Here is a 21315-nt window from a genome sequence, read left to right on the forward strand (position 1 = left end):
TGGGGCAGGAGCTGTGGATGAATCCATGCACACTGAGATCCGACTGCTGCAGATATTTAGTCTTTTGATATTTCCATAACAGCATGAATCCAAACACCATTTGTTATTTTGAATTATTAAATTGCAAATCATGTTATTATTCATCAGAGGTGACGCTATGAGCCCAGATCATTTTGAAACAGCGATTTACATGTCATCTATTCTTCCCTTTAAGTGAAGGCCTGCGCGCATGTTCTCAATGTAATTGGAGACGCAACGGGCAGCCGTTAAGGCCATGACCTTTCATGGCACTCTTCATGTGACTGAAGCAGTTTAATAATATGTAATGATGCTGCTTGTGGGAAATGTCTTTCTGATGCTTTATCACATTGACCATCACCTTGCAATATATTGATGACATTCAAGTTCATTTTCTCTCATCTTGTAGGTTTTAGGATTTTGATTTTTTTATTTATTTTGAACATTTAATAAAATAAAATAAAACGAAATGAAATGAAATGAAATAAAATAAAACGAAATGAAATGAAATGAAATGAAATATATTGTAGGAAAAAAAACCCTACAAAACAGAGACCTACTAGAAATCAGTGAGAAATATTAATTCACATTTCATGTCCGAAAAGGAGTAGGAAGAAGCAACATGCTTGTCTCGTCCCCAGTCTCAAACAAGAGATGCCTTGTACATATATCTGTATTATATTTCATATTTCAAAGGCCAGTAATCAGGAGAAAAAAATGAAATAAGGAGAGATTATTTCTTAAGGAAGTGTTTTTTTTAAAAAAAACAAAAGAAAAAGAGAAAAATCTTAATGATTTATGTGTTATATAAAAACATCAGTTTGAAAAACTACAACAGGAAAAACAGCAATAGTAATTTTGCAATCAGAAATTCTGCAATCACTCCCTCCAAATAGTCCCCAGTTCAGTCTTGTCATGACTGATATTCAGAATATGAAAGTGCCTTTTGGGAAATATCAAAGCAGGAGAGTGGAGGTGAAGATATTATCATCATATCTCAAGTGGAAACATTTATCACAGTCGCACAGCTGACAAACCGCAGAGTGCGGTCTCCATCTCTGTCAATCTCACAAAAAAGAGACACACTGCTTTTTTTTTCTTTATACTCTTTTATTTCTTTGAATATATTTGATCAAATGTAAAATCAAACATTTGAAGTAAAGATTTAACAGTTTTTGACTAGCAAACCTCAACACCATCAAAATAAGGGAACATTATTGATACTTAACTACATACTGTACGTAGGACGATACATACTGTATCTTAGCTGAGATTTATCCAACAAACAGACCCGAATTACAAAATCTTTTTTAAAAGTCTTTTACTCCCATAATTTCTTTTTTTTTTTTTTTTTTTTTTTTTTTTGAGCTGGTGCGAAAGGAAATATCTTAGGTGAAGCAATATCCTGTATTTCTTTTCAAATAAATGATGATGTATTTTTTGTTTTAAATTAAACTTCACTTCAAAGGTCTGTACATGGGGATCAGTGTTTATCCTCTCCACTGGTAACAAGGTCATACCAACATTATAATGGAAGACTTTGGCTATTTACAAATCACTGAGATGCTGCACTGTTAGCGTACAGTCTCTCTCTCTCACATGCTGTACATTACCTCTGTGTATTAGTTTGACTAAAACACCCCCCACCCCGTATAACAAAGTGCAATTCCATAGATCACCACAAAGCGGTGCTGTTACACCATATTCAACATTATTTAGAAAGGCTCTGAAAATTACAAATTTTAAGGGGCCCATCTTGAGCTTATTTGTGAGCGAAAGGGGTGTATAATTATCACTGAACCTTTGAACTTAAAGCCCCGACACACCTGTGATCCACCTTCACAGGAGTTGTGTGCTGATTAGACCCCTCTCAGGACAGACTGCACTTTATTGGAATCTCCTTGTTGCACCTATTCGGGCCTATCAACTTCCTGCTTTGTTCCTATGCACTGAGTTTAGTGACTCCACCTGAAATGAGGTCAAATCAGCCAGAACAACCTTGTGGGTGTGCAGGGCATTTAAAGGAACATTCAAACATTTTGAGGAAATACAGTTATTTGCCGTCTTGCTAAAAGGTAGATGAGAAGATTGACACCACTGTTGTGTTTGTAAGCTACCACCAGTAGCCAGTTAGCTTAGTTTAGCACAAACACTGGAAACAGGGGGAGTGAGCTAGCCTGGCTATATGCTAGCTCGTATCTTCTTTGTTTAATTAATTGAAAAACTGAAATGTAATAATGGTACTTTGTGATTTTACAGGGTGGAATGTGCTGGACTATTTCCTGGAGTCTCCACTTGTCTTGTTGCCTGACGAATTCACAATGACAACAAGACTTGAGGGAAGTTCCTGCACCCAGTCAAGAAATAGTCTAGCACATTACCTCTCCATAAAACCATGTGGGCCATTTTTACTACTGTGTAAGGGCACCGTCACATATTAGCAAATGCAAGTGAGTGACCATCACCTGCCTGAATGTGGACAGTGCCAGTTGGGACGCACACGGAAATCTAGCTTGCTAATTAATACAATCAAATATGACGTTAGCTGTGCATTATGCATATTATTTCTTATGTTCCGTGCCTGCATCTCTTATGAGGGGTAGTTATCATACAATATTGACAAGTTGGACACATCAACAGAGTCTCCTACACACATACTTCTTTACTATTGGTTGAGGCAGCAACTTTACTAGTCAAAGTTCACCAATGTCTATACTAACGTGATGCAAAGATGCAAATTTGCTTTCACACCAGAGAATGTTTTATTCGCCCCTTTGCGTGCATTGAATGGAAGTGAACAGAAAGTGAATATTCATCAATGTTAATTTTGGACTTGTGTGACCATACCCTTACATCTCCTAACTAATGAGCAAGTGAGCAAACAGCAGATTGTTTCAGTCTTTCCCAAAGAAGACATCCTAACATGCTCCATGCATCAGCAACTGCTTGCCCTGGCTCTATCTAGCTAAGCTTCACACACCTCCAACCTATTTTCAGAACAATAGCAAGCCATTGCTTAGCCTTGCTCAGGGCTCGAAAGGCTCCCCGAATGTTGTTGCCACTCATAGTATATCTGGACACTTTTAAAGTTCACTAACTGTTAATATGTTAGAACAAGGTGTGACATATTTGTTAGTGAGCTTTACATGTGCCACTAGGTGGAAGTTATACCTTAGGACAGAGTAAAGTCTTAACATACAGTCCATGTCCCCTGTTTTCCCCTGTTTCAAGTCTTTATCCTAAGCTAAGCTAACCAGCTACTGGCGGTTGCCTTGTATTTACCATATGAATGTAAGAGTGGTATCAATCTTCTCTGCTCAACTTTATTTCTAAAGCATCTTTCATACCTTAAGTGCGCCCAAAGTTCTCATCTCACTCTCAGCAAGTAAACTAATTACTGTATTCCCCAAAATTTGAAATTGCTCCTCTAATCTTCAGTCCCACATTTCACAGATTTGTCTGTGTCATGATGACATTTCTGGTCTGTATTTGAAAACTAACAATTTCTTAACAAAAAAATAAAAGTACAAACACAGGCCAGGCTCACAAAAGAAATGGCTACAAAGACAAAGTGATGAAACAGTACCTCTACTTTGTAACGGTGAAGAATATAAGACCACATCATTTTTGGAGAAGAACAGTCACTGGGCAGTGTTTAGCCTGAGCAGTCAAACACAAACAGAAGAGAACAGTCTGGGTTTACAATAAACACCTTTCAGGAGTTAGAAAAGGTCAATGGCTATTATGATCAATTGCAGTTCATAGTCACATCTACTGCATGTTACAGTGTGCAAGTCAAATTGGATTCTGAGGAGGCCAAATGTATGAGGACGTTCCCAAAAGAACTGTAGCACATTCATGAACATTAGATCAATACCTGAACTGACAAAAACGATAGCAGGACCACTTAATATTGGTGAGCTAATAGAATGATTGAAGAAGGAGGCGCTGTGGCACATACAGTACATAGGCTACATAAGGGTAAGAATATCTATACACACACTGTACACTCTCTAGGATACAATTTACTGTACATGATCAACTCTAGCTGGCTCTTCTCTTTCATTCTCTGTATAGTAGCTCTATCAGTCATCAAAAATAAAGTTGAGATAGTTTGCCCGATGTGTTTACATTCCCTGCCCTGGTATATAATGTTTTCTCTCAATGATAAAACCTGTAAGACAGATGAAAAACAGTCAGTTGATTATTCTCATTGGATCTGACAGCTGAGGAACAGGGACACCACCACCACACTCCTGCTGGATGCTTCATCAAAGTGCTGCTGCTCAGAAAACACACACACACACGTGACTGTGGACATGCACATACTGTCTCAGGTCTACACACACACACACACACACACATACAGATACACACTGTTCCTGAGTATGAACTGTAAGATTTTTATTTTGGCTGTACTCTAAGGATGAAATGACATGATGTACGGTGATCTAAGAGAAAGAAAGCTGTTTTAATCCAAACAGCCATACTCTGATATAACAGGTATGGACTTAAGAAAGGCATACCATCACTGAAAAAAAAAGTTTAAATGGTAAAACCCCAAAAAACATGTGCTGCTGTGAACTAGGTACATACATCTAAGGCCATAGTTTCTGTAAAGACAGCAATAGGACAGATCAATAGGATGGGAAGGTACCATTTTTCCACCAATCAGTAAATATCATGTCATTTTAATCTTACGGTGTGTTTGCATTAAAGTTGCTTTAATCGATATTTTATATTAACAATAAGTCAGACTGTTATGTGCAATTTGAAAGGGAGATCATCGTTACCAGACTCTGCTGTTCATCTCAGCTCATTGTTTTTTGTTTTATGGCCTGCAACATTTCCTCACTGCTCTCATCAGGGGTGATTACAGGCATGGCAGCTAGTCAACTCTAATAAACCCAGTTTGAACTACCTGCACAGCACCAAATGGCAAACAGACAATGTTAACAACTAGCTTGTAATCATGACAGAGAATTTAGCGGCTTAAAGGTAGAGTCAGCTATCTCCTCATGGTCTGCTAGCTGTCTGTTCTGTGTATGTGCTGAAAAAAAAGATCTGGTTTCACACCCATTCGTGGCTCTGTAAATGAGCAAGTAGCACACAACAGTATTCCAGCCAATCAGCAGCAGCTTGTTCATGCTGTGCAAAGAGGAAAGGCCATGGATGTACAAAACGAAAGGCAGTGTGAGCAAGAGGGACGGTAAAACTGAGCCTCTGAAGGAGAACTGACAGGAGGGGGTGTATTTGTTTGGGCGTTGAGTTTGACTTTTAACAGTCTTTCTCCAGAACTGCTAACTCCACCTTTAAGGGCTAGAGATTTCTCTCAGGAGTTGGCCGAGAATGAAACAGAGCAAATAAGGAAAGATGAACTGCTCTGCATCACATGACTCCAAACACATGATTATCTGTGTTGCTGGATGTGTACTTAAGCGTAATTGTTTTCTGTATTTGCCATATCAAATCTGAAAGTGGTATCATATCAGTGTTGCATTTACAGTTTATTGAGCTGCCCCCAAGTGGCCAAAAATGTATTATGTCAGCCAACTATGGTTTAAATTGCAATATGAGTCTATAAATAAATTGGCTAAAAACTCATCGGCAGCTATATAAGAAATATCTCGACTTCCCCTGTTTGTACAGATTTGAAATGCTGCACATAGCGGTCCCAAAAAGATGACCATCAACAAGTGATACGTGCTGTACTTGAAAGAAAGTATGAAACTTACCAACTACTAAGGTAAATTTTACTGAGGAACTTCATCAGAGAAGTGCACCCGTGTCCAATGCTGTCACACACACACATTGCAAAAGCAATGGTGTCAAATTCTACATTGACTGAGAACTAATTCAGTGATTTACATTCAGGCCTTTTCAGTCTTGATATTTGCAGGTTTTATTGACCACTGAGCTCACAGCTGCAGCCACACAAACACACCTTAATTCTGTGCTCTGTCTGACAGCCACACAGAAAAACACAAACGCACACAGGCACATACACAGAAAGACAAGTGGCACAACGCCACCTGTGGCGGCGCACACACCTGCAATGGTATGAAGATGAAAAATAGTAACAAAATATAAGTCATTGGAAACACAAGGCAGCAGAGATCACAGCCATGATGATTGAGCATTATCACTGAAACACCAAAGGTCTCTCTTTGACTCCAACCACTCACAAACACCACTCACTGCACACCAAATAAACAAACAGAATGAGAGTCAAAATATGGTTACCCACTTTCTACAAGCTGACATCAGGGTCTGTGCTTGTTCATGTGATAAGTGGAATGGTCAACTGGTCTGCATCCAACGGGTTTGAGCCATGTGACAAAGGAGATCCAGCTCATGATATGTGACACCCCAGTCAAGTGTCTCTCAGGTGTCTGACCGCCACTCATACTCAACATTCACGCTGCATTCATTTTTGCTTTCAGCATTGATTGCACTGATCTCGCATGTGATACCACTTATGAAGGTGCTCTACTGTACTTCATCGTAGATATCAGACTTGTGTTAAAGAAAAAGAAAACATGTAAATACTGTGTAAACTCAGCCTATATTACAGTAGTCTGGATAGAGACGAAAGAGAGGGGATAAACACAAAGCAAACCACAGGTAATCAAAATTCCTTTAAAAGTTCTCTCAACAGTCTATTCTTTTGTTCAAGCACCTTTCACTCCCGGTACTGGAGTGGCCCTCTATGCTGATTTTAACCTCCTGAGGGATGAAGGAGGGTTTGGGCAGAGTCAGAGGAGGCTCCTCCTCCGCTCTCTCAGTCTGGTCTCGCTCTGGAGCTGACCAGCGTCTCTTGCGGACTGCGGGTCTCTCTGGATCACCACATTGTATTTTGGTAAGTGCAGGCATGTCTGTTTTAACTGATTCCTGTCTTACTTCTCCAGTCCCAGAGACTGCCAGCATTGGTCCAGTTCCGTAGATCCCCTCCCCTGGTCCTGGAGCTAGTCCCAATCCTGGTGGTAGCTCTAGTCCTGGTCCCGGTCCAGTAACCTGCTCCCTCTCCAACCTGTCCGCACTGGATGCCTTCATGAGGAGGCCACCGTTTCTGCCTGCAGTGTTTGGACTCACACTGTTTCTTACAGTGGCATCCACACTGTGACAGGAGTCAGAGAGGTGACCGCTCTTCAGCTTGGTCCCCAAAGCCTGGCTGTCTGTTACTGTTGTGGTCCTCAAGCCGCGGAGAGTCAGCGACACGCATACATCGCCCACGCACAGCTTGGCGCAAGACAGCTCAAACAGCTGGGTGGTCCTGTCTGGGCAGCAGGACGACCAGCCCTGGCCAAACACAAAGAAGGGATACTCCACCAGCACCTCCACACACACCTGGAGATGAGTACACACACCAATAAACACAGTCAGCTTTTAGCTCAATACAGCCTGAAATATGTGTGGAGGATTTATATAAGACACACATCTGTTTAAAGTCACTATGTGCACATTTGTATGGGATAATACATCTTGGAAATTATTCTGTTGGCATAAGTTCTGTTTGTACAACAACAAGCCTTAGGCCCTTTCCACAGAAGACATTTTGACGTGCCGCAGCGGGAACTCGCAGGTATGATAATAAAATTAATGATTGCTGAGTTTCATCCAGCTGCTTCAGTTTCTGGGTCCTAGTATTGTGCATGCTGGCTCACTGTCACACTGTCACAGCTTACTATGACACCTAATGGAGTGGAGCCATCGTTAATGTTATTATTTACACCTGTGCTTCTCCTGCTTTGCAAAGTCAAAATGTCTGCTGTGAAAACGGTCTATTGGTGCAGTCTGCTCTAGAGCCAGAGCAACATATTGGCACAGCTAATAAAATCTTTATCACAGATATGTCAGTGTTGCCATGTATGTCTGTCTAAAAATAACACTGCAGTACAGACAGGCAAAACATATGTTTCAGGTTATTTTTAAATGATGTCCTCATTTGTCCATCAGGGAGCACTGACTAATGTATTTTCCATAAAAAATAAATTATTTATGTATGTAAATTTTCCTGTTCAGTACAACTCTTTAATGGAGCTGTATGCAACAGTCAGAGCATACAGCTTGGATTCAGGGCCTGGGGCAGGATTGTCTACACGCAGTTCTCAACATGGAGGTGGTGGAGCTAACAGTGCTAACTCAATAAACTACAGTAGCAGCAGGGCTGACAGAGCTAACATTAGCCCCTTTCACACTGCCAGATTTTCCACGAATTTGCCGCACTCCCGATTTTCTCTTTATACTGCCAATGCTGATAAAAGACTGATTGGGCTTTCCTGCAAATTTGCACAATTCCTATCTAAAAAGGGCTATTATTACCTGGGGGGAAACCAGGCTGGATGCTACACTTTTGTGACCACAACGACCCAGTATCAGGGGTAACCGCTGTATGAGCACAGTGCAGAGCGGTGGTGATTAGTTAGGCAATGGGATACACACTCACATGAGAGAAGTTTGCCTAGACAGGTTTCTGCAAGAAAGTCGTTTTTTACCCATTTTTTAAATTTTTTATTTTACCCATACCACAATTTTTCCCAAACTTACAAATCCCTTTCTAGGACAAAGCCACCCAGGGAAACTTCTCCCAACAGTGATACGCACACAAGGACTCACATGCACAAATATGCCTGCGCAGACAGACACTCTACCACAACACTGGCAGAGAAGCTTTGATTAGAGCACACACAGAGGTAGACTTAGTTAATGCTCAGGATGCCATTACACCACTACATCTTTACATCGTAATGACAGTAGTAAAGAAGTGGATTACTGCATACAGCTCCTTTAAAAATCAAATACAATGGATTCTCTTTGAAGAGTTTTGTTTGTGGTATGTATTAATTTGTTTAAACAAATAAGGTGTAGTGTCTTATTCTGGAGAAAGTTGTTTGCCGAGTCTCATTCCCAGGTCATCAAATACCGATGCACTGGGTTGATGGTTCGGTCCAACTACCAACCCATGACCTAAAAATGTAACTTGTGACCTTTCTCCAGAATTGCATACTGAAACTTTAACTCTAAAATATCAACATTGGTGTCAGCTTTAAGAATCCAGTATCAGTGGAGCTCTGCAGCCCTTCACAGACATGGGGTCCATAACGTTGCTCACTTCATTTATCTATGAAAATAATGGCTTTTGGCCTTTCAAAAGCTAAGCTCTGTGTAATTAAATGTTGTTGGTTGCTGGAGAATAATCAGTAAGCTGTAAAACAATGATATGAAGGAAGAAGAGTGTTGGCGATTCTCTCAGTTCTGCATCAGAGATGGATTTCATGGATTTTTATTTTGCAGCTGAGGACTTAATGGATGATCAGAGTGAGCACAAAGAGAGCTCAACTGTGCTTGTCACTAATGGATCCCTTCATACATTTTGTCATCAACTTCAATACATTTAGATAGAACAAAAAATTCTGATGACTTTATATTTATAAGTGAATTGCAATCTGCCACAGTGGCTTTTCAATAATGTCACTGGGGGGCGCCAAAGACTTCCACATTCTATACATAGTGGCTTTAAAAATTAAACATGATTAATCATTCAAGAATGATGAATGACAAATAACTTACCTGAGCTTTGAGCTCTCCCACAGAAAACTGTATGACCACAGCATTGGGACTCTGTCCACTGTCGATACGCTCAACAGTGCTGGAGTCGATCTTCAGCTCACTGCTAATCTCAGCACTCTGGATGAAGTCCTCCGTCTTGAGGTCCTCCACGCGCTTCAGCTCCCCATCAGCCAGCTGGATGATGGAGCCTCGCATGAAGAATGGAGGAAGTGCCACAGGGGAAGAGGGAGAGGAGATGGAGTGGGAGGCCTGGATGGAAACAGGGGCGGGACTGGGGACAGGAGCAGGAGTTGGGGAGGGAGCTGCCGCCACTGCAGGAGCTGGGTTAGAGGGCAGGACTGGCATCGCTGGTGCCTGTGCGATGGCAGGGGGTGGTTGATTTCCATCTGGCCCAAGCGCCTCACACTTAGACAGGGCTGTGGCCAGATAGGCATGCGGCATGGCGGTGGATATTTGAGGGGCAGTGGTAGCAGTCAGAGCGCTGACAGTACGACTGACCTCAATTTCTGTGCCGTTATTAGTGCCACTGACTGGGATGAGGAGGGACTGGCCACTCGGGATGACCAGGTGCTGAGGCAGTGCCGCATGGTAGCTGACAGCGTGCTGATTTGCACTGGTGATATAGCCGATGATTGGTGGCTGTGTGGAGGAATAAAGACTGGCTGGCAGCTCCTCAGGGGGTAGAGTGGTTTGAATGACTGTATGAGGAGCAACAGACTTAACCACATCTGAGGACGAGAGGGCAGTGAAGGAGGATGATCTGGACACTGGTTTCCCCAAACAAATGCCTCCTTTCTCAGTCTGGACTAAAGAGATCTTATTTGAGCCAGTTTCACGTTCAGCTCCGTGATTGGGCTGGGCCAACAGCACCAAGGAGGTCTGGAGTCCTGCAGGGTTTTGGCCGTAGTCTGCAGGCAGGAGGATATGTCTGGCCTCATAGCTCTGGACCTGCTGATGGTTCACTTGATGACTGGGAGTTTTAGTCTGTTTGACCACCTCTAACTCCCCGTTCAATACACTCTTAGTATGCCCCTCTGGTTTCTTTCCAACTGAACCATCTGCATACTGAACCACCAGTTGGGAGGGAGCGATGGTGAGCGTTTGAGGGAGGACGGCTGTGTGAGGGTGGAGCTGGAGGTGGGCTGTGGGTGACGTGACGGCATTTCCGCCGACAGTCAGAGGCGTTCTGCTGTCGAGATGAATGTACTGGCTGGTGACTTGGGGAGAGCTCGGGAGTGACACAGGAGCCAGTTCTGTGGGAGAGAGGCCTATTTGAAACTGCTGCTCTCCTTTGGTGTTGGGGGAGATGAGGGCAGTGGTGTAACCATCCAGCTGGGGACGCTGTCCTATGGTCGAGCTGTTAGGTGCAGAACCAGCATTGGCAGAGATGATGTGAGAGGAGATGTAGCCAGCATAGGGCCCAGAGCTGATGAACTGAACGTTGGGTCCCAGTTGGGCAAACTGTATAGTCCCGGCCTGCTGGGGAAGGGCTGTGGGGTAAACTGCAGGCAAAGAGGCCAGGGGCACCGCAGACAGAGGAGTGGCAGAGGAAGGGAGAGAAGTAGAAGGAGAAGAGGAGGAAGTGGAGGAGATGGGACATCTCGGGCTCTCTGCGTCCCTGGATCTGCAGCGCTCGCTGGCAACACTTGCCAGCCATGCTAGGTTCTCTGTGTGGGGACTGTCCGTAACTACTGCAGCTGGAGGTGTTGCTGTGGCTACTACCACGGGCCTCTGCTCCAGAGCCAGGATCTCACGCTTCTTAGGTGGCAGGCATCCATTACTCCGCTCCTGGTTGGATTTCATTGTGCCACCGTGGTTCTAATATTCCCAAGTATTAATTCTAACTTCTTCTGGATCTGTCTTTCTCTCTCTCCTGGACTCGTTATGTGCAGCAGTCGGCCTCTCAGTGTGCTCTGTGGCTCTGGCTCTTCTTGTGTTCACGGGTGGTCAGCTCAAGGTCTCAGACCAAAGAAGATGGAGTCACTCCAGCTCACAAAATGAGCTCCATAGACTTCATGAGGAATCATCTCTGACCGATCCACCTCTTCCACGATGTCAACAGGAATCTGATGGCAGAGAGAAACTCAAATGAGACACAAAAAATCAAATTTATAAGTTGAAATCATATGCTGTGCATGTTTTTAAGCCCTCTGGATAGCTTCTAAATTGGGGCAATATAGATAAACTTGACTTTACTTGACTTGAAAATCAATTCTATCTCATTAGTCTAATTGCACTGCAGAGCTAGCTCAGTAAGCACAGTCTGTGTTTATGAACCATATTCACAAAATGTTCCTGCAGGGTTGCAAATGCAAAACAGCAAACACCAAAATACTTCACTGTTAAAAATGCCCTCACTTTCATGTTGGTGAAGGTGTTGTTCTTTGTTTTGCCACAAGGTGGTACCTGATGTAGCAACTGCATCTGATTGGTGTTAATGCACTTGAACACACTACATGTAGGCCATTCTGTGTACATTTTTCCGAGATCAACCTCTAAAGATGCCCCTCAAGGATCTACATGGACTAATCTGTCAAAACTCAACCAGCCTTTCCATGAGTAATGATATATGACTTGCAGGAAAGTACAGTACGATGTTGTGTGTCATCATTTACATAACATGGAAAAAGCTCTTTCGTGTTTTCACCAGGCAGGAGTTTCCTGAACTGCGGTGTTTGTGTGTCTGGCTGTGTGTGCGTGTGCATAAGCACTCGTGTGTACAGGCTAAGTGTATGTGCGTTGCTGTTGGCTGTTATCTTGCTCCAGGCTCTAGGGTAAGAAAGCAGAGCAGTGAAAGGAGAACAGCACAGAGTAACAGCCTCTGAGGAGCTTATGTTTTTGTCTTTGTTTTAACACTCCCCCGGTCTTGTGTTGAGTCAGTGGGGCTACTGTAAATATAACATCCACCTCCAGACAGGAACTCTGGGTCAGTGGGCGCATCGGAAAAAAATGAAGTGAAAACAATATGGCTTGCAATTTGATTATGGAACATTCTGCAAGAAGCGTAAATGGGCCTCACTGAAGTACTTCAAAATATTTTAACAATGGCTTTCCGCTGTACCCCATTTGAGTGGTGTTTCAAAGTTCAAGGGAATACAAAGTGGACAACAAACAATGAATGAGTAGGTCCTCTTTTGAGTTTGGTTTGGTGAGAGGCAGACTGAAGGCTGGGTTAAATGAGTAATGGAAAAAGCTCTTTATTCCCAACAAGATGGAGAGGTTAGTGGAACTCATGCCATATAGAAGATGGATTAGTGAAAGGTAACAAACTATGTCAACAATCCTCAGCAGCAGCTAGCCATAATCAATGTTTGACTGTAGGGCTACCCCATAATCTGGTCTGATACACTGTTGATTCATATGTATGCACGGTCACATAGCTACAACACAACAATATGCAGTGTGCATCCATTAATTCCCAGACAACAACATGCAGCCTTTTGCTTCCCATGAGCTCATTTTTTTCACAGTTTCTTTTTCAGATTGACTGTTCTTTCCTGCAGGCTTATCTGTGGGTCAATGCACACGACTCTGAGTTGTTCATTAGCCAGAGGCACCACAGAGATGGAGTGTATGACACACACTCTCACACATCCATCCATTCATTTTTCTCCCCCTACATTCCATTCAGAGGTGCTGGGCTATTTGACAGTGCTAAATTGTATTTTCACATTACAGAGGAGGTTCACTACAGCAGGCAGACATGTTACATAAAGACAGAGGGGGGAAACAAACACAGAAGGCGACCTTGGTCAGTTTCTATTTAGATGCATCTACCTTTAATGTTGGCTGTGACAAGGTCACTGCATCCATAAGCAACGAAAAACCTCCGTTCAATTCATCTAACCACACAGCCTGGTAGATCCAACAGATGTAACAAAGGGGGAGAGCAGCAGAGCTGGAGATACAGAAACAGAAAAGAGGAGAGTGAGGGGGAGGAGAGGGAGGCAATGGAAGATGATAGAACTGTGTAGAAGGAGGAAAGGGAGTAAGAAGGGAGGGGGGTGAGAGTAGAAAGAAGATTAGGGATGAGAAAGAGGAAGAGAGAATGGGGAATGGGGAGAAGACAGAGTGCTGCTTCTCCTGACCCACATTGAGCAGCGCCTGCAGCACCAGAGCGCCATAGCCCCCGCCTCGCTGAGAGTTTCCCGATCAGCAACACAGCCACCGCTACAGCCTGAGCTACACTGTGCAGCATCGCTCAGTGGCAACAACCCCACCTCAGCAACACCGTGTCAACACTGTAATGACATCACATCTGAAGCACAAGTACCTCCTATGATTATCGCAGCGTTGGAAGACAAAGCCAGTATGATCTGATTTTTTTTTTTAAAAACACCACCATTACTGTCAACAAACCACAGGTACAACGGGATGCTCTTAAAGGAGGTGTCTTTCCTTTCCTCATATGACCTGTACACAGCACTCTCTGCACATGGTCACACACACACAGCGCAGCAGCCAAAAGCCTCACTAGATTTTCCAGCATCAGCCTATTATTAGAGCACTGACACCAACAAACATACGGCCTATGTGGTACTATGGAGAACAAAGGCAATCTTTCAAGACGTGACTGTCACACTGAGCCAGGCAGCACGGGAGCCCTGAGTCAGTCCCCTGACCCAGGACTGTCACCTCTGAGACATGTATGGAGGGATGACAACAGAGAGAGAGGGGGACAGGTCGCTCTCTGTTCCGCTCATCACACTGATGCTTTTCAGCTCAGACAGAATGATTGAGCCAGCCTCGCATGTCTTTCAACCTACCACAAAAAAAACTGCACAAACCATAGAAATAGGTTTGTGCGGCGGTGCTTGTCTGCCGTCACTGTGTGCGCAGGAGGGCAGACGAGATGTTTTCATTCAACCTCCTCTCTGTTGTCTCCAGGTGAGAGGGCCCCCAGCAGAGTTACATCTCCTCTCTTACGCAGCAGTCGTCAGCCCCTCCAATCCCCCACCTTCACTCCTTCCGCCTGAGTCTTCTCTCATGCTCCCAGACCCACTATTTACTCCTCGCATTGATCCACGGCTTCATAGCAATAACATTTCTCTGCTGCAGGATGGTGCAGGGAGGTGATAGAAAGGCAACAAAATTATTTAGTGGCAAAAGATCAGTGCAGAAAAGCTAATGTTATGACTCTGAGGTATTAAACCTGTTGTCAATAGTGGTATACATCATAATTCACCTGCTAGACCAGTCATACATACACAGTGAATACCCAGTACAGCAAATGGCTATATATAGAAAACAAAAACATCATTATCAATCTGAGCTCTGGCATGAAACAGAGGGGGAGGTACTGTGGATAACAATCTGTACGAGCGTGTATGTGTGATTTGCTGCATATAAATAGGATAGGACCTCCCCTCAATCCCCTTACACACGCAGCTGCTTTAACCACAGAGCAGATCAATACAGGGTACTGCTTTTTCCTAATACCCAAAAGAGCCATTTTACTGCCCCTTCTCGATACAACAGTGGTGCCTGTGCCTTTAAGAGGCGGACCAACCGTGTGGCAGACTGAAGCAGACAGTAAGAACAGGCAGTGGGTTCAGGCTGTTTGTCTTCACAATGACTCCAGAGTCCTGCATCACTGCCCGACACACACCGATCACACAGTATACAAGCAGAGCCGGCGTCCCAGTCAGCGAACACAGCTACAAGCAAACGGGGTCAACACTGTTGAATCCCACCACAGTGACTCTGGACAAATGCTGTGACTGTAGCCTCTGAGGGCTTTAGAATGACAGTTAGAGCGCATGAGTGTAGTAGCAGGGCAGAAAATACTACTATGCCACAAATCAAGAGGAAAAGAGACAACCCCCACCCCTCCTCCCCTCCTCTGGTTAGAGTACTAAGAATAGCTCACCAGTCCCTCCACAGCCACTGCTTGCAGAGCATGTCCAAGGATTCTTCCTGCCTCTCAGTGTGTGTGTGTCTGTGTGTATGTGTGTTGGAGACGTGTTTCCTAGGACTCCTCTTCCTGAATCTCTCCTTTGTGCTGCTCTCCTCTCCTGGAGCCTGTGCTGTAGCTGCTCCAGCTCTGCCCTCCTCTCTGGACTCTCCGGTTTGGAGGCAACGCTGCCCCTGCAACGGGGCTGACGGTGAAGGAAGTTCCCCACTGCTGGAGCTAACACCAAGTCCTGCGTTCAAGGCTGCTCCAACGCGTGTTATGCAAGGCCACCAGACCGCCAGCTCCCTCTCTGCCTGGCTGCTTCTCTCTCTCGCTCTCTGTCTCTCTCCCTTTCCCTCTCTACCTCCCTCCCTCCCTCCTGTTTCTTTCTCTCTCTCAGTACTCCACTGACACAGCTCCTCCCCCAGCCAGCCTCATCAGCCGCATCAGGTATTCATTCAAAAAAACACACTCTACTTGGCTTAGCGCCCAGACTACGCTCACACAGAGAGGGAAGGAGGGGGAGGGAGCAACAGACGGAGGGTGAGGGAGGGAGAGGGAGAGCTGGAGATTCAGAAAGCGTTTGCACAGACAGACGTACTGCATGAATGTGAATAACTGTGGGATATTCACATTGGCATATAAATGCAGAGACACTAACACATATGCACGTACACAAGCCGACAGAGGATTAAATTGTTCAGTGTGTTAGCACGTCAAAGCTGTTTTAATGCACTGCTTCGTTCTTGTTCATTTTCATATGCATTTTCCCTGCAGAGACAAATCTCTTCCTAATCTGCCCCTGTGAGCTGCTCTACAATTACAGTCTCAACCTCTATTCAGCTGCAAAGTGACTCAGAGTAACCTGCCATCCCCTGCCCAGGTTTCCCCAGGCCTCCCCATCTCTTCCCCAGAGATATTTCCCTCAGTGCAGGCAGGCAGCGCTGATAAACACCCCCCCGCCCAGCCACTTGGCACTGGGGGCCTCCTCACCCAAAGGCCTCCTCCTTATCCTGTACAGCACACAGCAGAGAGAGCCAGGCTGCAGACAGGCACTTCACCACCAGGCCAGCCAGCTATCTGCTCCTCTGCAAGCGGGACAAGCAGGGTGTCCCCTCCACCTAAACTGCAGACTGGGGAAAACACAGAGTGCAACCAATCACACAATGCAGCTACTACAACAAGCCTAGTGAATAGCATTATACCCACAAAGGCTCCTGGCTGGGGGGTTCCCAAACTTTCTCACGGGTGCATCCTACAAGAGGTTTAACATGTTTAACTGAAGAAACTGGGCTCAACCACTGTGACTGTCATACACACACATATGGAACCACTTAAGTGATAAGATGTGTTTTCCCAGCTGTTGAACTTGAGAAAAAAAACTTGTGCTATACGTCTTCTTGCCAAGGGGCTAAAGCCTCATCTTCCTACTGTGACGATTATTCCTTCAAAGAAGCTGCCAAGCCAGTGTAAACCTCCGGAGCTACACAATCCCGAATGGAAAGAAACATGACAGAACCCCATCGCGAAGCACGAGGGCATCTACAGGAGACTGCGGTTTCCTTGCCTTAGAATGTCTCACTGTACATTGAAGGTCAGAAGTAATGTCAGCCAAGTGAGCTGAAATAAGCTTTCCCATGAGAATTCATAAATCCAGCTGGAGTTGCATGGAGTAAAAATGTTCACTGCACTGAGCAGATCAAGAGTGAAATTGCACAAAGCACTATTAAAAACTTCCTCTGCAATTCTGCGCAGGGAGTCAGTAACACTTTAGATTACCAGAACAGTACATACTGATGTATACATGTGGACACAAGGGAACAAGATTTGAAGTTTGGGAATAAGAAGGTAACAATCTTGCAACTTTACTTTTAACTAATGGATGCCTATACAAATATTACAGGGTACAGTACGACCACTACTGAGCAACAATCTGGAATTGAAAGAGAACTTACAAAGAAACTATCTTTAACAACTGCCTGACCATCCATAAGAGCAGCACACAGGTCACAAACAAGCCTCCATATTGCTGGTAAAGTGAAAGGCAGCTGAACTGTTCCACACTGAGCTGTTTTTTAAGGGGCGCAGTGGTGATGTTTTGTATAGACAGATATTCATTTGTCCATCGTTAGAGGAGACAGACTGTCACACTCCTGGTTTTCAGTTCAGCTATATTTACTGAGAAACTTCATTATTCCTGTACTCCAGCAGTCCACATTAACCTGAACCTACTCAAGCTGTTGAAGTCCTCTGTAAGTACGATGTTGTACCCCATACTTAGGCCTACATTACAACATTCGAAGTAACATATAGATTATAGGACTACAGTATGATCCTGACAATGCTCCCAGATCGTTTCCCCCTCATTACCTAACTTAACATTTTGTTCCCTTGTACCTACATGTATCTGTACGTATTGTACTGCTAGTATAAAAAATTACACTGTTAAATCGTAAAGAATTACATTGAGCGCTGCAGGGCATAATCTAAAGTGTTAAGATCTTCCACACAGATCAGGAATATTTTATCTTTGCTTAATGTTTTTTCAGATACAAATGAACACTACTGGATGCTGATTACTGTGGTCCAACCTGACGGAGGGGTTTTGCTGGCCCAGCTGTCATTTGCTCTTTTACTCTGAGCACACACAACCAAGTGTAACATTCCTCAGCGTGGTGTACACATAATAAAAGGGAGTGCTCCAAACCATAACAAGATCTAGCCTATGTCATCTTACAAACATCAACTACTGAAAGCTGATGATCCTCTGAGTGAGAGTTAGCAGTATAAATGGAGGTAATACTAGTAAAGTAATAACAGACATGGTAAAAGTACTTGCAGCATAGCACTCTCCTTCACTATCTCAACAAATCAGCATTGCATTATACTTACATTCCTCCATTTATAAACACACAGATGCCTCTACACACTGCCTCTCGGTGCTCTCTCTTACTCATACACTGTAGCCTTCAGCAGAAAACACAATGAAAACTCAAGTGGGCTCCAGTTGCTGCAGGTTATAACACTGCGTGACCTTTACTGCAAAGCAAAACACAAGTTCCAATTTAAGTTCTGGGTGAACTTTTTCAACCGCAACCTCCTCTCAAATCTGAAGAGATGAATCATATTACCTTGAAACTGTTGTGTTCAGTGTCCGGCAAACAATTATCCAAGCATCATTACCCACATTCTGCTCTGCATCCTCACTGTACACTTCACTGGTGCTAACTGAGCCTCCTCCATGCAACAGACATGTCCAGACATGTTACACTAATCCTCAAACACACAGGACAGGGAAGCATGTATGATACAAACAGTCACATATGGGAAATGGCAAGCTGTAACGTTACATGATGTTTGCATTAATTAACTTATTCATGTTTTTCAAGACAATTCCAGGAATACCAATTAGCAAAAACACTACATAGTTTGGGTCACACATTAGCATAGAGTTGGTGAGGGAAACATTAAAACAATGGTAGAACAAATAATGGTTACTCACTTCTGAAATTGAAACAACGCTGCTTAATTTATCAGCAAGCTAACTTTTGCAGTATTAGCTTGCTAGCCATGTAAGCTAGCTACATACCAATAATAACCCATTCTGAAACACAGCTAGCAAGTTGTGTTGACACTTTAAGATGTTTTCTTTCTCATTCTGCCTTCTTCCTCTCTTCTGATCACCCGGTTTTTCTTTTGTTTTAATTACACAATTAATTAAAAGCTAAACTTAGTCCCTATAAACTAGCATCAAAGATACAAACAGTGGACATTACCGTTAAGAGTGGACTAAACCATATATACCCTTTTGGGGGGGCAAAATGGAAATACTGTACTGTAATACTATTACAAAATGAAATACTATTTACTAACACAGAACAGTAATACTGAAAAGTTTGGGTCAGACGTTAGCATTGAGTTGTGAGGGTTTTAAACATTAAAATAGTGGTGGAACAAATAACGGTTACTCACTTCCGAAATTAAAACAACGCTGCTTAATTTGTCAGCAAGCTAACTTTTGCAATATTAGCTTGCTAGCCATGTTAGCTAGCTACGCACCAATAATAACCCATTCTGAAACAGTACTGCCTTTCTCCTCTCTTTTGATAGCCCACGTTTCCCTTCGTTTTAATTATAAAAATTAATTAAAAGTTTAACTAAAGCCTTAACAACAAGCACTAAGATATCTCTACTAGAAACAGCGAAATTACCGTCAAGAGTGGACTAAACCATGTGTGCCCTCTAGAGGGAGGAAGGCCCGCTGAAAGGCTCTGATAGGACATTTAAAATATTATTTATTCACACAAAATAGTAACACAACCCCAGCTCCTAAAAAAATGGAGGCTGTGTAAAACGTGAATATAAACAGGATGCAATGATTTGCAATTTTGTTGGACCTATATTCAATTTAATACAGTCCAAAGACAAGATAAATGATGTTCAAACTGATTAACTTTATTGTTTTCTGTAAATGTACAAAGTTTGGTGCTTGCAGCATGTTCCAGAAAAGTAGCAAAGGAGCAACAAAAGGCTGGGAGAGTTGTGGGATGCTCAACAAACACCTGCTTGGAACATTCCACAGGTAAACAGGTTAATTGGTAACAGGTGATAGTACCATGATTGGGTATGAAAGGGGCATCCTCAAAAGGCTCAGTTGATCAAAACAAGGATGACGCTAGGTTCACCACTTTGTGAAAAACCATGTGGGCAAATAGTCAAACAGTTTAAGAACATTTTTGAAAGCATAACTACAAGGCACCGTCTGAAATCCGTAATATCATCAAAAGATTCAGAGAATCCAGAGAAATCTCTGCACATAAGGGGCAAGGCTGAAACCAATATTGGACTCAGGAACACTATGGAAAACCGCTGTCGGTAAACACAGTTTGTCATGCATCAACAAATGTAAGTTAAGACTCTACCATGCAAAGTGAGAGCCACATATCAACAACATGCAGAAACACCAGTCTTCTTCGGACCCGAGCTGATCCGAGATGGACTGACACATAGTGGAAAAGTGTGCTGTGGTATGACAAGTCCACATTTCAAATTGTTTTTGGAAATCATGGACATCGTGCTAAAGTGGGAAAGGACCATTCAGATTGTTACCTGTGCGAAGTCCAAAGCCAGTATCCATGATGGTATGGAGGCGTGTTGGTGCCCATGGCATCATGCATAACTCCATATCTGTGAAGGCAGCATGAATGCTGAAAGGTACATATAGGGTTTGGAGCAACACATGCTGCCAGCAGCCAGATGAGGTCTGTGTCAGGGATGCTCCTGCTTATTCCAGTAAGACAATGCCAAGCCACATTCTGTGCGTGTTACAACAGAGTGGCTTCGTAGTAAAATCCCATTTAATATGTGGTGCATTATGAAGCGCAAAATATGACAGCAGAGACCCTGGACTGTCAGGCAAGAATGGGAGCGAACTTTACTTTCCAAACTTCAACAATTAGTGTCCTCAGTTCCCAAACGTTTACTGAGTGTTGTGAAAAGAAAAGGTGATGTAACATGGTGGTAAACATGCCCCTGTTCAAACTCTTCTGGAACGTGTTGCAGGCGTGAAAAGTTTATCAGTTTGAACATTAAATAGCTTGAATTTGTACTGTATTCAATTGAATATCAGACAAAAGGGATTTGCAAATCATTGCATTCTGGTTTTATTTACATTTCAGAACTGGGTTTTTACTTAATGTATAATGTTAATAACATAAAAAGCAGAAAAAATAAACTGTAAAATCAGGCTTTTTGATGGCCTTTCCACGAATATCTTAGAGTTCTAGTTAGTACAACTATTTCACTCACTGTAAAGCCTAAGGAAATATAAAAAA

The 21315-nt window shown here is 43.3% G+C and overlaps 2 protein-coding genes across 8 annotated transcripts in view; both read right to left on the reverse strand.

Annotated features, from left to right (window-relative positions):
- The window catches only part of upp1 (uridine phosphorylase 1), a 189958-nt gene that overhangs the window by 113315 nt on the left and 55328 nt on the right, over window positions 1–21315 (reverse strand). The window lies entirely within an intron of this gene.
- Window positions 1526–19717, reverse strand: LOC125893789 (ataxin-1-like). 7 transcript variants are annotated; one of them, XM_049584699.1, is made up of 4 exons: window positions 18613–18734; window positions 18374–18520; window positions 9589–11654; window positions 1526–7365 (listed from the first exon to the last, which is right to left on the reverse strand). In XM_049584699.1, the coding sequence occupies exons 3-4, from the start codon at window positions 11389–11391 to the stop codon at window positions 6670–6672; spliced, it is 2499 nt and encodes an 832-aa protein (XP_049440656.1). In that variant the 5' UTR covers window positions 11392–11654; window positions 18374–18520; window positions 18613–18734; the 3' UTR covers window positions 1526–6669. The 7 variants fall into 7 exon arrangements, with proteins under 7 accessions (XP_049440656.1, XP_049440657.1, XP_049440654.1 ...); XM_049584700.1 differs by lacking the exons at window positions 18374–18520; window positions 18613–18734 and adding an exon at window positions 19693–19717; XM_049584697.1 differs by lacking the exons at window positions 18374–18520; window positions 18613–18734 and adding an exon at window positions 19454–19606.

This window comes from Epinephelus fuscoguttatus, linkage group LG8, assembly GCF_011397635.1.
Source record: "Epinephelus fuscoguttatus linkage group LG8, E.fuscoguttatus.final_Chr_v1".
Taxonomy (NCBI): domain Eukaryota; kingdom Metazoa; phylum Chordata; class Actinopteri; order Perciformes; family Serranidae; genus Epinephelus; species Epinephelus fuscoguttatus.

Bases quoted from the DNA above. Each gene is read 5' to 3' on its own strand.
- LOC125893789 (XM_049584700.1), bottom strand. From the start codon at position 11,391: ATGAAATCCAACCAGGAGCGGAGTAATGGATGCCTGCCACCTAAGAAG. The intron at 7,366-9,588 runs GTAAGTTATTTG...ACTCATCTCCAG, and splicing joins TGGGAGAGCTCAAAGCTCAG to GTGTGTGTGGAGGTGCTGGT.